At 39.0% G+C, this 26455-nt stretch overlaps 2 protein-coding genes across 4 annotated transcripts in view; one reads left to right on the top strand and one right to left on the bottom strand.

Annotated features, from left to right (window-relative positions):
• FAM162A (family with sequence similarity 162 member A) overlaps positions 1-4326 on the bottom strand; it is a 40155-nt gene extending 35829 nt beyond the window's left edge. The window contains exon 1 of the mRNA XM_052644310.1: positions 4190-4326. Within this exon, the coding sequence (XP_052500270.1) occupies positions 4190-4223 (34 nt within the window). The 5' untranslated portion in view covers positions 4224-4326. The remainder of the gene's footprint in view (positions 1-4189) is intronic.
• A 1192-nt stretch (positions 4327-5518) lies between these two features.
• On the top strand, positions 5519-25829 carry MIX23 (mitochondrial matrix import factor 23). 3 transcript variants are annotated; one of them, XM_052642714.1, is made up of 6 exons: positions 5519-5569; positions 14580-14705; positions 17477-17623; positions 22101-22160; positions 22670-22784; positions 25539-25829. In XM_052642714.1, exons 1-5 carry the CDS (start codon positions 5519-5521, stop codon positions 22736-22738), a joined length of 453 nt encoding a protein of 150 aa, XP_052498674.1. In that variant the 3' UTR covers positions 22739-22784; positions 25539-25829. The 3 variants fall into 3 exon arrangements, with proteins under 3 accessions (XP_052498674.1, XP_052498680.1, XP_052498687.1); XM_052642727.1 differs by lacking the exon at positions 5519-5569 and adding an exon at positions 9689-9775; XM_052642720.1 differs by lacking the exon at positions 22670-22784.
• The last annotated feature ends 626 nt before the right edge of the window (positions 25830-26455 follow it).

Genomic DNA, 26455 nt, shown 5'->3' with positions numbered 1-26455 from the left:
GATATGAGAGCCTTAGGGAACAATACAAAGAAATAGAGGAAAACAATAGAATGGAAAAGACTAATGATTTCTTTAAGAAAATCAGAGATACTAAGGGAACATTTCATGCAACGATGGACTCAATAAAGGACAGAAACAGTATGGACCTAACAGAAAGTGAAGTCACTCAGTCATGTCTGACTCTTTGTGATCCCATGGACACCAGGCTCCTCCGTCCATGTGATATTCTAGGCAAGAGTACTGGAGTGGGTTCCCATTTCCTTCTCCAGGGAACTTTCCGACCCAGGGATGGAACCCAGGTCTCCCACATTGTAGACAGACGCTTTACCGTCTGAGCCACCAGGGAAGTCATGGACCTAACAGCAGCAGATGATACTAAAAACAGGTGGCAAGAATACACAGAAGAATTGTACAAGAAAGGTCTTAATGACCTGGATAATCACGATGGTGTGATCACTCACCTAGATCCAGACATCCTGGAGTGTGAAGTCAAGTGGACCTTAGGCAGCATCACTATGAACAAATCCAGTGGAGGTGATGGAATTCCAGCTTTTAGGTTTTTCATTTCAGGATATTTCAAATCCTAAAAGATGATTCTGTGAAAGTGCTGCACTCAATATGCCAGGAAATTTGGAAAACCCAGCAGTGGCCACAGGACTGGAAAAGGTCGGTTTTCTTTCCAGTCCCAAAGAAGGGCAATGCCAAAGAATGCTCAAACTACAGCACAACTGCACTCATATCACATGCTAGCAAGGTCATGCTCAAAATCCTTCAAGCTAGACTCCAACAGTATGTGAGCCAAGAACTTCCATATGCAAAGAGGGATTTAGAAAAGGCAGAGGAACCAGAGATCAAATTACCAACATCCACTGAATCATAGAAAAAGGAAGGGAATTCCAGAAAATATCTACTTCTGCTTCACTGACTACACTAAAGCCTTTGACTGTGTGGATCACAACAAACCATGGAAAATTCTTAAAAAGATGGGAATACCACACCACCTGACCTGCCTCTGGAGAAATCTGTATGCAGGTCAAGAAGCAACAGTTAGAACTGGACATGTAACAATGGACTGGTTCCAAATTGGGAAAGGAGTACCTCAAGGCTGATACGGTCACCCTGCTTATTTAATTTATATGCAGGGAACATCATGTTAAATCCCAGACTGGATGAAGCTCAAGCTGGAGTCAAGACTGCTGGGAGAAATATCAATAGCCTCAGATATGCAGATGACACCACCCTAATGGCAGAAAGTGAAGAGGACCTCAAGAGTTTCTTGAGGGTGGGTGAAAGAAGAGTGTGAAAAAGGTGGCTTAAAACTCAACATTCAAAAAACTAAGTAATTTCATGGTATCCAGTCCCATCACTTTATGGCAAATAGGTAAGAAATGGAAACAGTGACAGACTTAATTTTCTTGGGCTCCAAAATCACTGGGGACATGACAGCAGCCATGAAATTAAAAGATGCTCGCTCCCTGGAAGAGAAGCTAGACAGCATATTAAAAAGCAGAGACATCACTTTGCCAACAAAGGTCCCTATAGTCAAAGCTATGGTTTTTCCAGTAGTCATATATAGATGTGAGCACTGGACCGTGAAGAAGGCTGAGTGCCAAAGAACCAATGCTTTCGAACTATGGTGCTAGAGAGACTCTTGAGAGTCCCTTGGACTGCAAGGGGATCAAACCAGTCAATCCTAAAAGAAATCAACCCTCAATATTCACTGAAAGCACTGATGCTGAAGCTGAAGCTCCAATACTTTGGCCGCCTGATGCCAAGAGCCAACTCGTTGGAGCCAACTCGTTGGAGCCAACCTTGCTACAGGGAAAGATTGAGAGCAGAAGGGGGAGACGTGAAGAGCTGGTTGGATGGCATTATCAACTCAATGGACATGAGTCTGGGCAAACTCCAGGAGATAGTGAAAGACAGGAAGCTTGGTGTACTGCAGTCAATGGGGTCCCAAAGAGTCGGATACAACTGAGTGACTGAACAACAACAAATGGATGCCAGCTATGGATCCTCTCTTCCCCAGACAGGCAAACAACCATAAAAATTCGAATATAATTTCCGAGGTTCATAGGCCCTCTTACCTGTAAGAGGTCCAAGAACCAAAAGTTAACAACACTGACCTATTTCTACAGCTACATCGACAAAACAATAAACAAAACCAAGATCATAAAAGACTATATTCTTTTTGTTTGTTAAGGAAGTATATATAGATTTACAACAGAAATGATTAAAAATAAGGGTCCCTCATTTAAAGGATTAAGCTCTGGCTTTTTGAAATTTCATTCACCTAAAGTATCTCCTTCCAAACAATATTCTGGGTAAGTGAGGTATGCCTAGATTATGTTTCTATCTGATCTACCTTTCCTTTAGTAAGGCTGCCAGTTAAATCACTCTTCTTACTTGAAAACTATCTGCCTATGAATGACTGCTTCAGTTTCACAAGTAAACCTGCATTTCATGACTCTTCCATTTCACACGAAATAGACGCTGCCAGCCATGAGAAATACATGTACATACGTATCTGAACAGGCAGCTCGAACAAAGCAAATTTGAGGGCACTGACTCATCTCCTGACTCTAACATTTTATGGTGAAGTGAACTGGGACAAGTCATCTAACCCTCAGACCTTTGTTTATTCATTTGTAAAATAGGGAGGGGATGATAAGAGTTACCTAAGAGGGCTACTATGAATAATCAATCACATAAAACAATGTAGGTGAAAGTATTTAGATATAAAATGGGCAAAAGTGAGTGAAAGAGCAGATTGCTTGGAGTTGCTCACAAAATATCAGACATTCAGAGATCCTTTGGAAAGAGTTGCTCATATAACATCCTTAGAGGATCTATCTGGAGTAAAACAAATCGTCCTTAAATTGCTCAAGGAATTTTGTTTTGACTGAGTGCCCAATAGTAAAGTTCTTAAAAGTTTGCAAGAGGTTTTGGAATCCTTATAGTGCATAAATGTATTAATATTCTCAAGGCAAGAACATGAACTAATTAAAAACATTCAGTCTTGGTTTCATAGTCAAAGTCCCTTTTACAAGACATTTTTTAGAGAGCAGAGATTCTTTTGCTTACCTTACTAAAAAGGTTAACTGGATGTATACAAAAGACTTTAAGCAAATTAGTTCATCAAAACTAAACAAGTCAATGAAATCAATCTTCTCTAGTGGAAACGGTATTTGTCTTAAAGGAAATAAATAATATTCAGTCTGAAACAAGGTTTCCTGCCTATTTGCCACTGAAATGCAATATAAGCCATGCAAAGGATAACTTTTTCTACGTTATTTCATCTACATTTACAATGTTCATTTACATTATCTCAATCACTAAGTTTAAGGCGATTCTCTCTTCAAAATGTGAATTAAACAACTTTTTGGTACTAAGGAATCAATCATTACACATTATCAAAGTTCATGAACAAGACCAAAAGAGTGATTTGCCCTGGTGTTAGAAAACAGACAAAAGGCAAATACTCTTGACTTCTAAGCCCCTAGTAAGCAAAGGCTCTGTTGGTTTCCAAGAAGGCTAATTAAGTTCTGACTCCCAAAAAGTCATTATACTAATGTCTACAAGGAAAACAAAACGCATGTCCTGCGTTTAGGTAACACTTTCCTCTAAGAAATTCAAAGCACTTTATTGTAGAATTATTTAAAAGAAATGTATCCTCCCCCCACTTTAGGAAACCAAATACTACTATTCTGGGAGACCTTAAATCTCTTGCCAAATCAGATACCAAATGGGTAGGAAAACCCAGACTAGAAATTTTCTCTGAGGGATAAACTCTAGAGATGGTTGGGGGTGGGAGTGAGGAGGACACTAAGACTCATGGAAAGCTGAAGCACCAGTTCTAGGAACGGCAGGTGCATTAAGAACTGACTCATAGGGCCTGGGGGGTCGCGAAACTGATCGTAACAAGGGCTCATTAAATTGGAGGCAGCTGGGTGGATGCAGAGCCTGATGCGAGGGTCACTCCTGTCGAGTCCGCATGTCTGGTTACCAACTGCGCGCTCAGCCTCTGCGCTCTCCCACTATTACTACCCTGTAAGCAGGATCCCGACCTACCTGAGGGGAATGCGTAACAGAACAAAGCAACTACCAGGCCTAACGGGGCTGCAGGCTTCCTTCACCTGAAGCGGCCACGTTGGCTTCCCGCCCACCCTCAGCGCCGCCCGCATCTCACCAGCCACCAGGCGCAGGCCGCGGAGGCTCCCCATGGCCCCCTACTCCGCCGACCAGCACAGTGCCCCAAGGCCGGCGGTGGCGCGGGCGAGCTCAATGTCACCACCGAGCGCCGAGAAAGTGAGGACGAGAGCACCAGTGGTGGGCGGGGCTTGTGGAAGGTGAGGGCAGAGCCGGAGGGAGGAGCGTGGCAGCGTGGTGGGCGGGGCGTGCATGACGAGAGAGTGATTGCGGGCCCCTGTGGGCGGGGCCCGAGCGATGCGCGGAACGTGCGGGTCGTGCGTAGCGCTCAGACAGTGCGGGTAGCGGCCTCGCCTCGCCCCGCCCCGCACGGTCCAGCGTTTTGGCAGAGGGGCTAAGAATGCTCTTTTAGAGTCTTGGTTTCCAGTGCCATTGCAAAGCATTCTCTACACCTAGGAAAGTACCCGTTTAAAATAGAAAAAAAAAGTAAATGCTTATTGGAGGACTTTCGTGAACTGTAGACCCGAAGTCACACTGCCTAGATAAACCAGTATTTCAGAACAGTTTTTGCAGGGTTTTCAGTGAATATGTACATGCCTTTCTCAAAACTACATAATTGGGTTCTTAGTGACCAGTGGCCTTGGTCTCTTGTTGGCTTTGGGAGTATCAGGCCACCTGAGAAATTCACATGAAAGCGAAAGTTGCGCAATCGTGTCCGACTCTGTGATCCCATGCACTGTAGCCCGACAGGCTCCTCTGTCCTTGGAATTCTCCAGGCAAGAGTACTGGAGTGGGTTGCCATTTCCTTCTCCATTTTCTTCTTCACATACATGTTTCCTGTTTTGTTTTCTATTTGCCTATTTTTATAAAACAACATTTTACTATTTCTACACCTAAACATCTTAATCACCTCTTACCCAATACTGCCGGAAGTGTCTTTTCTTGACATTTCTTGCTGGAATCAAATTCTTAAAGAACAAAAGCCCCTCTGCTTTAGGGACGGGATAAGAGAGTTAAGAAAAATCTTACTTCTACGTAAGAGTTCCTCCTCGAATCTGGTCGGTGGGGCCATTAAATTGTTTCCCTTTGGTAAGAAAATGGGATTGGCGTAAAACGATCCCTTCAAGTTCTGACATTCTTCTATCTATGCGCTGGGGCCAGTTCCAGGAGGACAAGTTAAACGCATAAGAATGAAAAGAAGGATAGCAGCGTTACGGTTTCAGTGTGGAGGAGGATAAGCGGAAAACACAAACCTCGAACTCAGCTTTCTTGCTGAGATTTCCCTCTCAATATTTTTTGTTAGGCGGCGCCGCGGACACCTTTGCTCCGCGGTGATTGGCTCGGAGTGGGGACCTCGTGTTTGTCCAATATGGCGGCGCCCAGTGGCGGTGTGAACTGTGAGGAGTTCGCCGAGTTCCAGGTGATGGGGTTTTCCTCACGTGGCATGCGTACCCTTCCTTTTGTCCCCGGACCCTATTCCCTGCTCTGGCCTGGGAGGGATATGCGGACTAGTTGTGTCTGAAGCGGGCAGTTCAACACTCCTTTTTCGAGCCATTGGAGGTCATGGGGGCGCGAGCTTGGCCTTAGGGAAGGAAGCTGCCGCGTTGGGGTCATGGTTCTCCCTGCTCCTCCCAGCCCTTGAGTAACTGCACCCAGAAACTCTGGTGGTTCTGCGGTGCCAAAGCCGAGCTCGGCCGGGTGGGTAGGGATTGTAACAACCTTCTAGCCATTCTTTGAACTCAGTTCTTAGCTTCTGTCATTCCCCTCCTACTTTAAGCTGAGCATTTGCAAGAAAGAAAGTGAAGGAGAGCTTGTTTACTTGATAAAACAAAACAAAAAAAAACTTGTTTTACTATTTTGATGGAGCAGAACTTTTGGTGTCTTGGAGGGGCGATTGATTTTAGTACCTGCAATGGTGCTCTGCCTTCCTAACCATTAGAGAAAATACATTTAAGAAAAAGGTTGTATCTTTTATATATAAAAACACCAGAGGTCCAGGGCTAATTATTAACCCACGAATTAAAGAACAAAGGGTCTAGATTTTGACCAAGTTGCTATGAAAATTCTACTATTGTAGTCATAAATCTGCTGCTGTCTCTATAAACGGTTGAATTTAAGTCATGAAAACAGTATTTTAAACTGGAGATACCGAAAAATCTGTTCATGTATCATTGAGCTCTGTAGTAAGCTTTGTTCTTGGAGCCGTTTTTAGGGAGTGATATTCTTGAAGGTAATCTCAACAGATTAAATTATTTGACAAACATCATTTGATCAAAGAAGTTTGTGTGCGGTCTTTCCACCATTATATACATACTTTTCACCACTTCAGCTGCACAGATTAGATCAGCACAACAGCAACAGACTGCAAATGTGATCAGAGTGCCCAAGAGATACAAAAGTTGTAAAAATCTTAAATAAGATAGAAAAAAGACTTGGATTCTAACATATATGAAATGTTTAAGATTAACTGGCACATTTGTGGCCTTGGTCTTGTCATATTAGCCCTGTGATCTAACTTAATGAGCTCAAATAATTGAGCAATGCTAGCCTTCAAGTTTGTGAGAAAGAGCCCTGGTTAGGGAATTAAGTGTTCCAGGTTCTAGTACTGCTCCTGCAATTAACAGCTTTGGGACCTTGAGCAAATCGCTTAACCCCTTCCATAATTAACTTTTGAATCTGTAAAATAAGATAATGTTAAATAATGTTTAAAACTGCTTCCACCTCTGTGTTTATTTGAATCTCTGAAACAAAATTTCTGAGGATATCTTTGAGCTGTTGAAACATCCAGCCGTGCTTGAAGAACACTTGATTTTCCTTTGGACAGTCAGATTATATATTATAAGTGGGGCAGAAGCTTAACTGTCTTGGAGAACCATTTTATTCGCAGAGATGATATAAATAAAAACGTCATAAAATGAATCTCATTAATGAAACCTGGAGAAGTTTTTAGATTGTTTTTCTTTTTCAAACGTGTGATTTATAATGGAGAATTTGTTGTTCAGTTGCTAAGTCGTATCCAACTCTTTACAAATAATGGAGAATACCCTTGGTTAAAAGTCAGAAGATCTGGTTTTCCAGATCTGGCCTTGGCATATCATTTTACCTCATATTGAAAGAATATAAGAACATTTACCCCTGTTGCTTCAGAGTCACAGAAATGTAAAGTATATATATTTTAAAATGTAAAAGTTTAGTATAACATTTAGGTTTTAATGGATTTTATAAAGTTATAAACTGTGATAACTGGCACACTAACAAATTATGAATAAAAGTTTATATTTTTAGAACTATGAAACCATTACATTGTGTATGTAAATACCTTATATATGGAAAGCCCTGCGCTGAATACTGTGGAAGAGAAAAAGAAAATCATATATTTTTATTATGAAGATGTTCAAACACTGTAGAAAAATTGAAAGACTTTTACAATGAATACTCATGTACCCAGTATCTGGATTCTACAGTGATTCACTGTATCTACTAAATCACATATGTGTCCCTCAATCTATCCATTGATCCACATTTTTAATTTTTTTGGATGTATTTCAAAGTAAGTTGCTAGTTCATCACTATCCTCATATGACCCATTTGTGGCCACAAAGGGAGAGAGGTCTCTGGTGTCTTTTCCTCTTACAGTGACATCAGTTCTATGGGATTATTGTCCCACGCTTTATGACCTCATTTAACTTTTTATTGCTTCCCTAAAGGCCCTGTTTCCATGCAGCCGCATCGGGTTTTAGGGCTTCAACATACGAAATTGGGGGCAGGTTGCGGGGAGGGCATAGTTCAATCCATAACAGATATCTGCTAGGTACCAGGCACTTGGAAAACTGAGTAAAATATAAAAAGAGCTCAAGTTAGGGTCTAAAACATGTAGAAGATGTTTAGAATATGAGGACAGTGTTGTAACAGTTCAGAGAGAACTAAGCCAAAGAGATGTAATTGAGCTGGGTCTTTGGTGGATAGAACCAGGGTAATTCTCGACAGAAGAAACAGTATATAAACAGAAAGTTTTATGTGTTGCGGGGGAAATAGAAAATTGCTGGAATTCTGAATTTGCACAGGAGCATATTTGGATTACACAAAAGATTGGAACCAGGTTATGAAAGGCCTTGAATGCCACTTGTGAGGTTTCAGGAGTCAGTGAGCAGAGTGAGGGAGTTGATCAAAGAGATGCTTTTGGAAGATTCATTACTTCTGCCACAGTCTGTCTTTGTGCCCTATCATTTTTGCAGTTAGCTTTGCTGTAGCTCTGCTTATCTTCAGTCATTCTTTTCTCTACTTAATTTCTCCTTTTCAACCTAATCTCCATAAGGCTATGGCTTCATACTGTTATTAATATCTTCTAAATTTTAAAATATGAACCGTGCATCTAATTTCAGAATTGTATGACTAGGTATGAACTACTGAACATAGCATACAAGTCTTTAAAATCCAACCCCAAAGTGATTCTGCTTAGTTAAATCTCTTACCACTGCCCTTATTCGTACATATTCTCTCTCCCCAACCCCTGCCACTTCCAATATACATTTGAACTTTGCTCTCTAGCCATATAGGCCTGCTTTTCCCTGACCACATGATGTTTTGTCATTTGTGCTTTTTTTCCCACTTGACACCCTGAAATACCTTCTTCCTGACCCTATCTGAGACCCAGTGCATGTATTACCTGAGCAAAATCAACTGAGCATTCCTAGGATATGTAAGTTTTTGTATTTCTGATAGGAATATTAACTTACAAGATTAATTTTGAGTTGTTTGGTAATTAAATATAGACTGAATAGGCTATTTTCTAGCATCCATGGTGGTTTCTTTTGCAACATGCCTAGCTGCTCTCTGTTCCCATGCCTGGGAGTGCAGAGGACTGCAGACGATTCTGGCAGTTGTAGGCAAGTCTGTATTTCTGGCTTGCAGGAAGCACACTGTGAACACTGTTGTAAAAATGGAGTTTGAGGAACCATGTCTTCTAAAAAGAGCACCATGTGAATGGGATCTACTTCTGGGTACCTTCTGGCAAAGTGAGGAGAAGAAAGGTTAAATTCCAGATCATTCTATGGAGCCCATTTTAATTTTACTGTCATGTAATGGACCTTTTACCTCTCCCTATATACTTTGAAAACTTCCTAAAATAATAAAAGGGATTTACCTAAGATTAACCTTAGGAATAGAGTGTAGTATAATTGTAGGGACAACAGGAAGTTTTCGCTACCCCTCCTTGCTGCTAGACATGATAGTCCTTCAGTACTGAAATTGCCTTTCAAGAGGGTGAAATAAATGAAAGATAATGCATGAAATACAATTCCAAGATAAGTGCCAGAATAATTTTAAAGGGTCAGTCTAAAATTAGAGATTCATGATGTATCAATTTCTTGTTTTGAGGAGGGTGAAAGGAGAAGCTAGAGATACTACAAAGTTTGGAGAGTTATCTTTTTGCTGTGCTTTGACACTTAGAAGCTGATTTAGGGTTCCAGCTCCTATACAGAGAGAGCCACTGAACTGTGTATATTTCTGTATTATCTCTGTGGACTTGTGTTGGAGTTCATTGTATGATGTCTGCTCAAGGGTGTCTTCTTTATATTTTCTTGGCGAATTTGTGAGAAAGAAGGTACATCGTTGGAGCTAGTATCAGGTAGGCAGTCAGTAATTCATTTTGAATGATACACATGGTTTAATGGCAGGATTTATGTGCCTGCATTAACCTTCATCTGCTCTCAGCCTGTGAGGTCTGCTCAAGCTTTTCTCTAGACCTTGGAGCTGCCTGAGGAGCCCTGGCAGTTTTTGTAATAAAGAAATTTGTGCCTAGTGAGGTAGTTTGTAGTTCTTTTCCTTTTCTTTTTGCAATTTTGAAAGAAATTCCTTCCTAAGTCTTACTCCCTTTCCCCTCCTTGAGCTTTTCTAGTATCTTTTTTCCTATCTTAAAAATAGCTTAGATTCTCAGTAATTCCCAAACGAGTACATTATCAGTTTAGAGATTGTCATTATATCATCTCGAATTCAGTACTGTCCAGTAGAATTTTCTGTGATGGTAGAAATTTGTCCTGTACAATATGGTAGCAACTAGCAATATGTGGCTCTTGAGCACTTCTTGAAATGTAGCTCATGCAACTAAAAAACTAAATTCTAAATTTAATTTTAACTAAAATAACCTCATATGGCTAGTGTCTACTATATTAAAAGCCAAGCACTCGATTCTATATTGATGATTCTTTAGCACACAGAGAGAGGACTGATATATTTGAAAATTCACATTTTAGGTTCCATTTGTAAGACTTAAATTGATTCGTTACCTAGTTAATGCTGATAAATTCACATTGTTATAAGGAACTTAATAGTTTATCCAGATTGTTTTATCAGAGGGAAAGTTGGTTGTATTGCTGATGATTGTACTCAAACCTGAAGTTCAAAGTAAGTCATAATTCTGGGAAATGTGAAGATATATAATCTTTCACCTGCATTGCTATACCAGTCTCCTAACTAACCTCTTTGTATCTACTCTTATTCCTGTCTAATCCATTTTCCACATGTTAATACTTTAACCTAAGCAGTTATTTCAGAATACAAACCCTATCATATAACTCCACTGTATTTAAACACTTCGTTGGTTCTCTGTTTGCTCTCAGGAAAAAGACTAACATCCAGTAAGGTGACCTATAATGGGGGGCCTCATTTTACACCATACTTTGTCTTACCCTCTATGCTTAAGCCATGTTAACTATTCAGTCCATTAAACATTCTATTTAAATGACTCCTGTAAAGATGACCTATAATTTCCATCATGTTAAATCTAAGAAGTTAATTTCTGTCCACATCTTTATTTACTTCTAGTAACATTCAACAGGCTTCCCCGGTGGCTTAGATGGTAAAGAACCCACCTGCAGTGCAGGAAACCCGGGTTCCATCCTTGGGTCTGGAAGAGCCCCTGGAGAAGGGAATGGCTACCCAACCCCAGTATTCTTGCCTGGAGAATCCTGTGAACAAAGGAGCCTGGTGGACTATAGTCCATGGGGTTCCAAAGAGTCGGACACAACTGAGTGACTGACATTCAACACAATTGACTGTTCCTGCCTTGAAACCGCTCCTCTTCTCAGTTCTGTGACATCACAGTCTTTTTCCTGTTTATTCTTTTAAATTTTATGTCTTTGTTATTTTGTTGGTTGGGCTGGGTCTTCGTTGCTGCACGTGAGCTTTCTGCAGTTGTGGCAAGTGGAGGCTACTCTGTAGTTTCAGTGCATGGGCTTCCCATTGCCGTAACTTCTCTTGTTGCGGAGCACAGCCGCTAGGTATGAGGGCTTCAGTAGTTGCAGCATGCGGGCTCAGTAGCTGTGGCTGGCAGGCTCCAGAGCACGGGCTCAGTAGTTGGTTTAGGAGCTTAGTTTGCTCTGTGGGTCTTCCTGGACCAGGGATCGAATCCCTGTCTCCTGCCTTGGCAGGCAGGTTCCTATCTGCTGTACCACCAGGGAAGTCCTCTTCTGTAGTTTCAGATGCTGGAGTTCCTTCTTGATTGTTACCCCCCTTTATTACCTATAGTCTCCTTCAGGGATCTCTTCCAGTTTCCTGGTGTTAGAGAAATTAATTTGGAGAATTCCCTGGCTGTCCAGTATTTAGGACTCCAGGCTGTCACTGCTGAGGGCCCAGGTTCACCAAACTCTTAAACTATCTTTATGTCTTGCCTGGACCACCATAGTAGTCTGCTCAATGTTTCCATTCTCAACTTAGCAGCTGAAGTTGTCTTTTAAAATACTGTTATATCATTCCCTTGCCTAAAACCCTGTTTCCTTTAGAACAGAATCCTTAATTGTTTCTGTGGTTTCCCTTGTCCTTCATTTTCTCATCAACTCTGCTCTCACCTAATACCACTTTTTCACTTACTCGCTTCCAGACCACTTGCCTTCTTTTTGCTCTTCAAACATCCCCAAGTTTGTTCTTGCGTCCTAATTTTTGCCTTGTTCCCCAAAATGTCCTTTTAGTTGGCTTATTTGTGTCATTCAGATCTCAGTTCAAATGGTATGTCCTGGAGAGGTCTGTCTTGATCTCCCTGTATAACGTATTAGCCCCTCAACCCCACTGTTCATCTCATTACTACAGTTTTGTTTTTTGCATACTTTTCTGCACTGAAAGTGTCTTGTTTATTGGGATACTTGTTTATTGTCTGTCTCTCCCATGAGAATTTTGCTCCATAAGAGCAAGGACCTTTTCTGTTTTACTCATCATTGTATGTAGCCCTGGTGTTTAGAATGATGTCTAACATGTACTAGACATTAGTAAATATTTTTTGAAGGAAGAGTGAGTTAATGAACTCTGTGCTCTCTAATTGCTTCGTATGTTTGAAGAAGAAAGATCGCTGAGGACTCTCATCCAAGGAAAGCTTTATCTGGAAGGTATAAACTTTGGCCTCAGGATCAGTTTGATTTAGACAGGAGGAATGCTGCGAGTTTAAAGGTTTTTTTGTTTTAATAGGCAAGTTGTGGGAGGTAAAGTTTGCCAGGAAGGTCCCTGTCTACTACTTAACTATTTTTTGCCTCTCTAGATAGTGCTGCCACTGTTTGGAATTTGCCACTTATTGACATTATATATCCTCTGCTGTGTATAAGACATTATTTAATGTGATGCTTGCTTAGTTAGTATGTTGAGATTATCCCCTAAGAATTCCAGATTACAGAGTATCTTGATACCGTTGACCAAAATAGAAAGATACAAGAAGAGGTGATAAGATAGCAAGGTTGGTTTTAGACCTGACATTTGCCTGTTTTTATTAGTCTAAATAATGGCCTTCTACAAGCTGTTTTACTTCAAAATTGGATTCTGGAAAAGGACATTAAACTACTAATTAAAGAATAATAGGCTGGTCAAAGAAGTTGTGATACCCCCACTGAATGGAATATTTATGCATGTATTAAATATGTCATATTTTTATAGAAATATTTGCAGATATGTATAGAAAAAACTAAATCATGGTTAACAATGGATAATTCTATTTTCTTTAAATTTTTTTCTAATTTTCTAAAATGATTATGTAATTAATACTTTAATCATAATAAAAGCTTATTTTAACAAATGGATGAAGGAAATGTAGCCAATATTTTATAATAACTTTAAATTTAATAAAATCTATAAAAATACTGAATCAAATTGTATGTTTGAAATTAATATAATAATAATCAACTGTAAGTTGTCACAATCGTATGGTTAAATAATGTATAAAATTCACACTCATGCCAATTTTCAAATGAAAAACTGTCATTTTTAGTATGCCCAATAAATAAATAAATGGATGGAAGAAATGAAGAAGTTGATTTCAATCCCGGAGTTAAGTTTGGCGAAGAAATAGGTTCATACATTGAAAGAGGTTGTTAGATGTTTTCAGTATTATATTGAATATATATGTATATATATACCTAGTATTATACACTTCTATTTTCTTGATGATTTTCAGTGATTGTTTTGTGGGGCTGGGGTGAGGTGGGAGTGTATTAAAAGAGAAAGAGAAGAGTATACACTATAAACATTCTAGAGTTTATATTATTTGGAGTCAGGAGGTAGCTGATGCTCAGCCTTCTCTAGTGACAAGTGAGAAGAAGTACCCTAATCAGAATGTGGGGAGAAGGGACTATGCTGGGTTGGGGTACTCATCAGAGTCTTTCTAAGTCCCCTGCCCTTTTGGTATTTGTATTTTGATGATTGTTTTTTGAGAGTTGGATCCTCTTTTAGAGGGGAGAGATCCTTGGGAAATGTGAGCCTGGGTAACTGAGAAAAGGTAAGGCTAATTTCTGCTTGTTGTATGAACAAAAAAACACAAAGAGATTTGATTGCTTTGCTAGCAGCATACTTTTTTTGTTACAAAAATAATATATACTCATAGTAAAAAACTAAAGAAACAAAAAGCCTAAAGGCGGGGTTGGGGGGCCGCCTAAGAGAGTATAGATTAATTTCTGCATGTTAATCACTGCTGATGGTTTCTTACATATCTTTATAGACGTTTTCTATCTAGCATCACATTTTAGACAGAGTGACAAAGAAGGAATAGAACAAGCAATTATGTTGGATTGTTTTGGACAAGTTGAAGTAATCAAGTTCAGTAGAATCCTTTTTGGCTGTATGCTAGAGATAGGAAGAACACACAGTATTTGCTAAGCACCATGTGCCAGCAAATGGGGTTTACAAATGAATAAAAAAATCTTTATGCTTATGACAATCACATTTGGGCCAAGGAAACAGAGTTGTGCTAAGTGTTAGAGTTACTATTACATAAACTACCTGTCAGTCTTTCCATAAAGATTTTTCTGTGGTTGTACTGTATATAGCATGGTTTCCCCACTCCTAATATACAGTGTTGTAACATATCCAAGAGCTTTAATTATTAATTTCTGCTTAACTGTTCTTATCACTTAGCTTTCCATTGAAATTATTATTCTTTTATTTTAAATACTGTATAGGAATTACTCAAGGTGATGAGGACGATTGATGACAGAATAGTACATGAATTAAACACTACGGTTCCAACAGCTTCCTTTGCAGGGAAAATTGATGCCGGCCAAACCTGTAAACAACTTTACGAGTCAGTAAGTGTATCTTTTGAGTCTTTTGTGCTTCCTTTATGTCTTTCTTTGCAGGCAAAATAAGAAATCAATTGGCATATAATTAAACTGTGGAAAAAGAATGGAATCTTCACGTTTTCTTGCCCACACCTGAAGGTGTGTAAAAGTTTTGACCTGGTTTCTACAAACTAAAGAAAATGTGTGATCTTAAGCAATAGTCTGGGAAGATATGGTTCTAAGAAATGGGGAGATATAGTTCTAAGAAATGAAAACAGTCTCCCCTTGTGGGCAGACTCTAACTTAAGGAAACCTTACACATCAAAGAAAACAGGAGAGAATGAAACAGTCAAGTAAAACTGTGAGATAAAAGCGGGGTCTTTGAATGAATCGGTGTTATAAAAGCGAGACAGCTGATACAAGGAAGAGTTAAAACCCTTCACACTTTCTGTATCTCCTTTCTTCCCTTGCTCATCAGGAAAGGGAAAAGAAACATTTGGCAGGAGAGAAGGAAAAGCCACAGATAAATTGTCCTACCACGGGTACAGGTTCAGTCCCTGGTCAGGGAACAAAGATCTGGCAAGCTGTGCAGCCAAAAAAAAAACATGAAAAGATGAAAATTTTAGACCGAAAGAAGTTCTCAAAGCTGTGGTAAAATAAAACTGGAAAGTTCTAGGTATACCCACTGTAGACTCTTTTTGAATCATTCGCCTGCCCCACCCCAAATGTCTTCATTTCAAAATTGCTTTCCCCAAATCAAAGGAAATATGGTTATGATATGATTATCCTTCAGGATTTTTCTCCTCTAAGCACAGTTTTGCCATACTGAGTTTCTTAATAAATATTATCTCAATTCCTTTGATAAACACTTTATATATCAGAAATAATTCTCATATGACCAAATCCTCAAGCATATGATACGAATTAGCCAGTAAGCCTGGTTTTGTGTTATTTTTTCCTCTGGTAGGTTTATGTCACACCAACTATTACTCTTAGTTGTCCTCATTTCTTTGACATACATGTACAGAAGTCCATGTGTGTTCCTCTGGCATACACTTAGGTTTGAATCTTATTGAAGGATGATCTTGAAAATAGTTGACAATACTGAGTAAAAGATCATTTACCCAGTCCTTCCTGTTTACATGGCTGTGGGTTCACAGAGGGTCTAATGTGAAGGAAAAGTAAGCAGGTGAGGGTAGGAGCATAGTCAGCATCCAGAAATGTATCCACAGGGAAGGTGCCAAGTTCAGGAGGGGAACAGTGGAGGAAAGCCCAACTGCGGAAGGAAACTGGTGAGAGACCAAAAGAGAATTACTGAATATTTAATAAAATGTATACAATTTGAATTTGATTTTAAGATGTAGATAGAAAAATGAGAATATTGTTAGACTTCTAGTAGATGCGAATGCTGTTTGAGCAATTGCTGGCGGAGTTAGACAAAATATCAAAGTAATTAAATAGCATTTAGCATCTGAGTAATATATTGAGTCATGTTGCCTCTAAATTTTAGAGGTGGAAAGGGATATTAGCAATTATTTACTCATAATTCACAATTTTACAAAAGAGGGAACTGAAGCCTGTAAAGCTAATTATTTAGCCAGTCTTACACAACCTCAGGGAGAGTTTCTTAACTCTGATGGTTATTCTGTTTGGGGGAGAATAGTTCTGTACCCTCAATGCCTCCGTTAATTTTCTGTAATTATACCTGAAGGAGTTAATAAGTAACAGACGTAGCATACTAGCTAGTAAATATGGGCCTTGAGGCTGTCCTTGTGAATCCTAAATGTTACAATGAAAAGAATTAGCATATTAGAGGAATTTACTATAGGTGGGATTAATGTCTATTAGGCAATTCCTTTTACATGAGTACAATTTATAAGTAATGTACTTTTAGTATTACTCTCTAGAAATATAAAGATTTATTCTTTCCTGGTATCTATTAGACCAGTAGTTCTTAATCACAGGGTTCCAATATAATCATTTAAGAGATCTATTTCAAATAACTTATGAAGAATGCTTATAGAATGGTTGTGAGTCCTGTATTTTATGTATTTAAGATATATATAGTGGTTAGGTTATTTCTATTACAGCTGTCACTAGCATAGCATTAAGGTATTCTCCCTTTGGACTGAAAAAGGAATGATATAACGTGATTACATGGAGCAAGCCAGCATTTAAATTTTAGCTGGAGGTGAACCACTGTTAGCACAATTGATGGAGTCGACAATCTCTACTTCATTTACAGTTTTTCCTGGTTGATGCTTTACATCCTGAAAAGAGTTCTGTCTGACATGGGTAAATGTAGCTTTCTTTCGTTTTCCTTTATTGTAACTAAAGACTTTTCTACATCACTTACTTCATAACTTTTTGCACTTGTTGACAATGTGAGGCTGGGAAAACAAATCAAAGGACGAAAAAAGAGAAGGAGCAGCAATAGTAAGTGGCTCAGAAAGTGTGTGTGAGGAAGTATAGGGTAGATGAACACACAGATGCAATCATGGGAGAGAAAGGGCTTCAGAGAGGAGACTGAGATGAGAAGCCCAGCAGGAGGAGTGTGGGAAGAGAAGCAGGGAGGCCTGGGAGCGTGATGAGGAAGACGACAACCCAGCCTCTCACTTCCACCCTCACAGCCCCTGCCTTTGATCTAGCTCATTCAGCACAAACTTCTCTTCCATAGACTCAATTTTTAAAAATTATTTTAGAAAGTCTTACATTTCTGTAGTCTAAAATTTAAAAATACTGAAATGTGACAAATTGGTGTGATTTTTTTTTTCCTTTTTCTTTCTTTGTTCTTTTAGTTGATGGAGGCCCATGCTAGTAGGGACAGAGTCATAAAAAACTGTATAGCTCAGACCTCATCAGTAGTAAAACAGCTCCGAGAAGAGAGAGAAAAGAATTTGGATGATTTAACGTTATTAAAGCAACTTAGAAAAGAACAGACAAAGGTAAGTTGAATAAGGTTTACATTTCTAAGGCAAGGTTTCCAAACTTAGCCTTCAAAATAAAAGCAGTTTTTAATATGAAAAATCCAGAGTAAGATATGCTTATTACTTAAAATGACCAGGAGGTTAGTACTTCATTCTTAATGGGCTTTATTTTATTGTGCTTTAGTGTTAATTAGTAAATTCATGTGCATTTTATGATTGTATGTAATGTAGCAGCTTTAGCTAAAAAAAAGCTTGTAATCATGTTATTTCCATTCCTTTATATATTCTACAGTTAAAGATATAAGGATTAATACGGATCAACACCATGTTAAAATATCTGTGGAAATCACATCTGTATCTATATTTTGAGTCTTGAATTGAGAAGAAACATTTTAAAAATATATTTACAGTTTAAAAATATTTATCTCTGGTTTCATCTGTAGGAACCTGCTAAATGTAATACAGATGTTTAGCTTCAGGATGTTACCCTCTTCAGCCATAAAAATGTAGTACAGTACTGTTTAGATATAACCAGGTACACTAGAGCCTCATTACGTTTATTTCTTTGCTATGGAAAAGATGGTATGGGTCTTTGACTCTTTTCAGACTCTCCTTTGTTTCTATTTCATTTCCCATCCCTGCCATTTTCCTTTTAGGAAAACACCAAGCGTCCGCTGAGTGATATGTCAGAGGAAGCCTTATTTCCCTAAAGTCAGCTGCAATGTAGATGAGTGTAGACTTCAGAGTAGAGTTAATGAGGCACAGCTATTTCTTCACAGCCTTAAATGTGGCAGGCCAAGAAACAGTGGAAATGCATACCATATTTTATTTTCCGGACTGCATTACTGTCTTTCGGTGAGGGAATAGCTCAAGGGGTAACTTTTTATTCTGGTACACTTTCAAGCTCTCAGAGAAGTTGCGCAAATAGTACAAGGAACTCCCATGTACCCTTTACCTGTATTCACCTTTTGTTTACATTTTGCTCCACCTGCTTTACAATTCGTTCTCTCCACCCTTCCTGCGCTTTCCTCCTTGCCTCCCTTTCTCCCTGTCTTCTTCCCCCTCCCTCCATACACATTTTTTTTTCTTAGCATTTTGAGAATACCCTGGGTACATTATACTCTTTTACCCCTACGTATGTTGGTTATCCCCTAAGAATAGGGGCTTTCTCATACATGCTATTGCTGCTGCTTAGTCCTTCAGTCGTGTCCCAACTCTGTGACCCCATGGACTGTAGCCTGCCAGGCTCCTCTGTCCATGGAATTCTCCAGGCAAGAGTACTAGAGTGGGTTGCCATGCCCTCCTCCAGGAGGTCTTCCCAGTCTATAGATCAAACCTGGGTCTCCTGCGTTGCAGGCAGATGCTTTACCACTGAGCCACCAGAGAAGCCCTTCTCTTAACATGACCGCTGTATAATTACCAAAATCCTGTCTGCATTTTAAGATGGCATAATAGGTGACTTACTGGTCCTTGCATGTTGGGTAACTGAAAATCCAGTGTGACATAGAATCATGTTTTCATACTGAACAAGTTGTGAAGTTTGCTGTCTGTTCAGTGGATGTAGCCAGATTTTGCGAAGGGGACCTTGCTGTCTCTCAGGTCTTGTCTTTTGCTGCACACAGGAGAGTGTGTGCACTCTCTTAGTCATCCTACTGATGTGGTGTGTCTCACTGGATACAGGATTCATCTACCATCTTCACTGTTCCCTGTGTTCATGATGACTGCTTCAGCCCTGTGCTTCACACCTGCTCATTCATTAGTCAGCAGTGGGCTCTTCAGTGAACTTGGGCTGTAAAGGTCATCTTAGGAGGCGTTTTGGAAACCAGCCAGTGAGTTATGAAAGGTAGTTTCCTAGCCTGTGACATTACATGGGACTATAGTGGAAGATAACCATGGGTAGTACTTAAGCAAATAAGGAAGCTTGAATTTTTTCTTCAAGTTTGCTGTGAAGGTTATGGAATCAGAAAGAGGCAGCTCTTAAAAGATGTTCCAGCTCTACCTCATCATTTTCTATATGTGGAAACTGACTCAGAGATACTGACCTCCCCAGAGTCACAAACTAGTAAGTAGTGGGACTGGGCTTGAATCCGTCTCTTCTGACTCTGAATTCAGCCAGTGTTTTTATGTTAAGTTGTGACTAATAGTCAAATTCTGATTACTTCAGTGAATAGTTTATTTGCATACGATGCCAATCTGAAAGTTCCCAGTTCTTTACCCTAACCCTTACCTCAAAAAAGCCTTGCTGGAACTATATATCTGCTGTCACCTGTTCACAGCCTTTGAGAGGAATTTTACCTGTGTAAGTCCCAGAGCCTCAAAAACAACTATCTCAAAGGTAGCATTTTGTTGGTGCCACTGAAATTGTATTAGAAGCTGGCTGTAATGTCTGCCATGTTCAAGAATAGAAGAAATAGTGATTATAAAGGCAGATTGCTCTGAGGAAATCCATCTACCACTTGGAGGTTTTGTAATCTTGTAAACTAATATGAAACTTCTGAATTTCAGTTTGTAAAATGCAGTTGATACTTAATATCTTTTATTTTGGAGGGTAATGATTAAATTGTATAATACATGTAAGAGGTAACATATTGACTGATATGAAGTAGCAGATTCTTTCCTCTTTGAATCTCTGGGACTCCATATTCGTTCCATTAATGCTCTCTACAATAGCCTCCCAACCAGTGGTTTCCACCTTTTGTTTAACCAGTATTAAGAGAATTGAGGGGATGTACAGTCTTACGTGGCAGTGCATTCTCTTTTTGGACAGCTGTAATTGTTCAGATATTTTCTTATTGTGAAAATCTGTCTCCTTGTGGCATGTAATTACTGACCCTTAATCATCCCTCTGGATAAGTCTAAACCCATTTCTACAGGACACCCGTTTAAATATTTGAGAGCAGTTATAAATACTGTCTTTGGAGAAGGAAATGGCAACCCACTCCAGTGTTCTTGCCTGGAGAATCCTAGGGACAGGGGAGCCTGGTGGGCTGCCGTCTATGGGGTCGCACAGAGTTGGACACAGTTGAAGTGACTTAGCAGCAGCAGCAGAACACTGTCTTAGTGGCCTGTTGTAACACTGTTCTTTGAAGTTGTTACTTCTTTGGCAGAAAATCCGGGCTTTGACAGAGCTGTGAAGCTTTAATGATTTCTGTGTCTATATAGCTGATTAAAATCTGAAGCTGAAGTTGTTCTTGTTTAAGCAGGCGGGCTTCCTCAGGCTTGTTACTACTCCGCAGCACAGCAGACATGCTGTCCTTCCTTGTTCATGGTTTCAATCCTGTATTCTGGTGCATACTCTTGACACCAAGTTTTGAATCTAAGAAGGGAGTTTACAAGGAGCATTGAATCAGTACCACATCCAGTCTTATTAGTGTTAGATGCACATTTCTCAAACCTGTCTGAGCTGTACTCCTAATTTATGCGTAGGTGCTTTGGTCTGGGTCCCCACCTCTTTGTCGCCGAAATCTTGTCTAACTCTCTGGCATTTTTTCCCCTAAATCTCCTGGCCTGAGGACATCATCCTGCTGTTAACTTCTGGGCTGCCTCAACCTGTAGTTCGTACTTTTTTTTCTGCTAATTTTCCTGAATACTTCGAGGTTCTCCTCCTGGAACTAGTTAGCTTCCTTTCCTGTCAAGTCTCTCTGAGCAGAGGCGACTAGGAATATGATGGGTCCTGCCATCTGGACCTGGCAGTGGGATTAGCTACTTTTTTGATGGAGTTATTAGGTTGGCAGTTAAAAAGAAAGAAAGACTTTTTTAGCATTTTAGACCTCGGACCTCTGGCCGTATGATTAAGGTATGGAAAATTCATCCCTTTCTCAATTACTTGAGCCTTTTATATCCCCCTTCTCTGTTTTTCTTCCTTTTTCTTTTTTCTTGTATTCAAATCAGGTTGCCACCTCCTTGTCCTTTTTTTGTTTTGTTTCTCTGTGCTATCTTTGCAAGTCTATACTGTAGGATCAATAAGTCAAACTGGAATTACTGAGTTAAAGGACATGGGAATTAACATTTTTGCTAAGTCTTACCAAATTGCTCTCTATAGAAGTTACAATAATTTGTACTACAAAAAAATATATGTGAGTGTATCTTTCCCCATACCCTCACTAATACTAGGTTTTATTGGAATTATCAGGTTTCTTCTTTAAAAAAATTTTTTTGTCGTGTTATGACTCAATTTGCATTTCTTTTTGCATAAGTAAGAGTGTACATTTAAAAATAGGTTCATTGGCCGTTTGTTTTTTCTTCTGTGAACTACCTTAGCTTTTGAGTTTTTTTTTAAAGCTGTCAGTAATATGCAGCAATGCTTGAGAACTATGGCTTTATAAGATTTAACAATTGATTAAATACAAGAATATCACAGAAGGTTTTGAAATCTAGCCTAAGTATTGACAAAACATCCAGGAACAGCAGCTGGTTTTGTTAGGAAAACATTATAGAGTTTGGTTTTAGTTCTTTAAATTTTCATAACTTCATTTTTGTGTTCCTTTTCTTGCAGTTGAAATGGATGCAGTCAGAGCTGAATGTTGAAGAAGTGGTAAAGGACAGGAGCTGGAAGGTATAAAATAATGTTGATTCTTGGAGGGAACTAGGAGGGGAAACAGAACTAGCAAAAGGAAACAAACCAAGGGAGGAGGGGGTAAAGAGTGCCTTGGGCACTTAAGAGTAAAGATCCTTCATTTACAAGCAGTTGAAGGTTCTAACTTTTTAGAGGGATGGGAGTTGCAGTTAGAACCCAAATAGAGCCATCTTATAAACAAAGTAGCCTTACAGTCTCAGGGGGAATTGCATGGTTGTCATGGTAACAGAATTGGAGACATTCTATATGATTCCTATTATTAATTGTGGGCTATTTGATATTTAGACTTATTAGTTGTTAACTTAGAACCTTCAGTCAGTTTACTTAAGTTAGCCGTTCTGTGATTAGTTATTTCCATAAATTTTCATAGCATTGACTACCCTTCACAATTGCTCGTTTTCTAACATATCTGATCATGAAACTTTCTTTGTATATAGTTTCATATGGTTTCACCGGTATCTGATAATAGGGCTTTTTATGGCTCCTAGATTCACATGCTCCTTATTGCCACCTGCTGCTGCTGCTTAGTTGCTTCAGTCGTGCCCAACTCTGTGTGACCCTATGTGTGACCCACCAGGCTCTTCTGTCCGTGGGATTCTCCAGGCAAGAATACTGGAGTGGGGTGCCATGCCCTCCTCCAGGGGATCTTCCCAACCCAGGGATTGAACCCAGGCTACCTGCATTGCAGGCAGATTCTTTACCACTGATCTACCAGGGAAGCCCTGTTACCACCTACATGATTCTAATTAGGAGTTAGATTGGGGGACCAGGATCCTAGGACTTTACATGTAGTTAAAAACCACAAAATTCTGACTTTTTAGTTTTCTGGAAAAGTATGTTTGCATTCCTCTCTAAAACTTCAGAGATGTCCAAAGGGCAAAATCTATTGAATCTGAAAGAATGAACTGAAAATTGTTTTATCCTTTGAAATTAACTGATGGAATTGGGCTGAATCCAGACGGAGGTCAACAGAACCAAAAACTAGAGTGTACCAACTTGCAGAGCCCTGAATAAACTGCAAAATACAAATTGACTTTCTTTGCTTTATCACATTTATTCTGTCGTTTTTGCTAAAATTTCGTATTTCTGCCCTTTCCACCTATGTGATAAGATGTTTGCTCCTTGAAAGATTTTGGCAAAATTTGTCCATTTTTATTCTCTAGAGAGAGAATATTTACTCTTGCGGTGGGATGGGGATGGGTACAATGAACATCTGGTTTGGAAAACCCAGTGCAGGGATTGATGTATGTAAAATGTAGTAGGAAGAGTGAAGCATTTTTGGATTTGGTATTACTTTAAAAGAAAATACGCTCCATCCACTCCACATATAATGAGCCTATTTGTTTTCAAGGGAAGAAATTGTAGCCATGGTGCAATAGGCCAGCAAAAATGGTTAAGAAGTTATTTAGGGAAAGGATTTGGAGAGACTCAGCCAGGTTGTGTATATCATCCCAACCAGTGTGTCACACCACTAATCTGAAGCCTCTGATCCGAGCATTGGGAACTCCAGGGACCTGTCAGAGCTAGGAGCTGTAAGACAAAAAGGCCAGAAAGAGTCTATATAATTTCTTCATGTTCTAATTGTGAGATACATATGCCAAAGAGCATGTAACATGTCGAATGTAAAGAATATTAGTAAAATGAGCATGTATCTACTACCCAGTTTAAGAAATTGAATACCAGTACCCTGTGTAGATTTTTCTTTTATTTTTATGCTAGTCCATTTTAGCCAACATGGGTTGGTTTCTTTGGGGGATTTTTGTTTGTTTTTTTACCTAAAAATGGTTAGTTCCTTACATCAGTAAAGTATGAGGGTAAATTCTGAGAAAAAATTGTTTTACATTTTTATAATTTTTTAAATTGGAATACAAAATTCTTTAGACACATGATTAATTTTTTAAAAAAATTAAAAGGTATACAATAAAAATTCTACTGTCATATGCCTCTCTAATTTTAACCACCTCCTTTCCCTTTCCTCTGAAAGGATGTACATGCTTTCAGATATTTGTAACTTTAAAATTTTGTTTGTATGTGTACACACATATACGTATATTTTCTCCTTTATCAGATAAATGGAAGTGTGTTTTTCTTAATATATCTTGGAGATCTTTCCAAATTAGGATGTAAAGAGATTTCTTATTCTTTTTTTATGTTTGCTTTATATTCCATCAAATGGCTATACCAAAATTTTTATTTAACACAGTCCATATAATAAGTAATCTTCGAATGTTTTTAACATTTATATTTGTTTAGTTTTTAGGAAGCAAGGTAAATAGAACAAAACATTACATAAATTTATACAATTTAGCAAAAGACTGGGCTCCCTTTGTAGATTGGACTTCCCTACCTACATGGTAGAGCATCTGGCACTCATTTAGAAAAGCATGACACACACACAAAAAAGAAAAGCATGACAGATACCTAAATAAAATCTACATTATAAAAGAATTTTTAAACAGTTTTATCTTAAAGTTAATTTAGATATTTTGTCAAACTGTCCAAAATATGTGATATGGAATTAAAATATTTGTGAGTTACTAAATAAGCTAATGTGATGATTTTTGTCCTTGAATAATTTAAATTTTATTAAAATAATGAAAATTATTTTTTTTGAAAATTATTTTATAAATGAATATCAAGGCAGTCTGTGCTCTTCAGTTCAGTTCAGTCGCTCAGTCATATCTGACTCTTTGCAACCGCATGGACTGCAGCACACCAGGCTTCCCTGTCCATCACCAACTCCCAGAGCTTCCTCAAACTCACGTCCATTGAGTCAGTGATGCCATCCATCCATCTCATCCTGTCATTCCCTTCTCCTCCCACCTTCAATCTTTCCCAGCATCGAGGTCTTTTCTAGACTAGGCACTGTGCTCTTAGTGCCTCGTAAGTCAGTTTGAATTGGTGAGGAAACACCTCTGTTTCCTAAACCTGTTGACTTGGGGCAAAGAAGGTTATGAAGTGAAGTGAAAGTCACTCAGTCGTGTCTGACTCTTTGCGACGCCATGAACTATACAGTCCATGGACTTCTCCAGGCCTGAATACTGGAGTGGGTACCCTTTCCCTTCTCCAGGGGATCTTCCCAACCCAGGGATTGAACCCAGGTCTCCCAAATTACAGGCGGATTCTTTATCAGCTGAGCCACAAGGGAAGCCCAAGAATATTGGAGTGGGTAGCCTATCCCTTCTTCAGCAGATCTCCCCCACCAAGGAATTGAACCAGCGTCTGCTGCATTGCAAGCAGCTTCTTTACCAACTGAACTATTAGGGAAGCCCCAAAGAAGGTTATAGTCACCCGAAATTTCAGGTCTAATTTATACAGGATGACTCAGTGACCTTTGTTTCTGTTCACATGTCTTAGGTGTTTAATGAACGCTGCCGAATTCACTTCAAGCCTCCAAAGAATGAATAAAAAGATACTTTTTTTTTTAAGATGGACCGGGTCATCTCATAAAGAGTCAAGCATGACAGACATCAACGTGGTGGGCTTCCCAGGAAGATTTCTGAGCCAACAGTCCAAGACCTTTTGTTGATTTCAGCCCCACTTAGCCAAGACCTCACATATAAATAATTCTGATAATTATGGAGAAATCAACTGCTATTTTATACTGATTCTGTAAAAAAAAAAAAAAGTTTTGTAACTATTAAAATAATTTTCTGACTCAATGTACATAATTATTTGATTGTTTTCCCAGTTGAGATAGTAAGTTCTTGTAAGAGTATTTGAATACAATTTCAGTATGTAATTTTATTTATATTGTATCTTTTTGAATTTTACAAATTTATTGACATCAGCGTAGACCTTTTTGGTCATTGATCGTTTTATCTCTTATTTATCTCTGTAGGTTTATTGCTTGTAAGTTAAAGGGAAGTAATATGGGCTGGATACTGTTCAAGGAAACTCTTAGTACCTTATTTTTATATGCAAAAACTATTGTTGGGTGGAAACATTTTCCTGGATAATGTTTCTGTGGACAGTGAAAAGGAAAGCAAAGTAAAACAAGTTCAGAAAATGGAAAAGTAGAAGACGGCTTGCATGGTGGACTTCTAGTACAGGGTGATTGTATCCATAGAATTCTGTTGTTTAACAAATTTAACAGCTTAAAATCACTCCTGTTTGTTATCTTACAGTTCTGTAGGTCAGAAGGCTAGGAAAGCTTGACTGAGTTCCCTGCCTGGGGTCTCACAGGCTGCAGTCAATTTGTGACTGGCTCTTGTCTGGAGTCGCCAGGGGAAGAGCCTGCATCCAGGCTCATTCAGTTGGTAGAATTGAGATCC

The sequence above is a fragment of the Budorcas taxicolor genome, chromosome 1 (genome assembly GCF_023091745.1).
Source record: "Budorcas taxicolor isolate Tak-1 chromosome 1, Takin1.1, whole genome shotgun sequence".
NCBI classification, from domain to species: Eukaryota; Metazoa; Chordata; class Mammalia; order Artiodactyla; family Bovidae; genus Budorcas; species Budorcas taxicolor.
The sequence above is the reverse complement of the archived record's forward strand: the minus strand, read 5'-3'. Positions and strand labels throughout refer to the sequence as shown.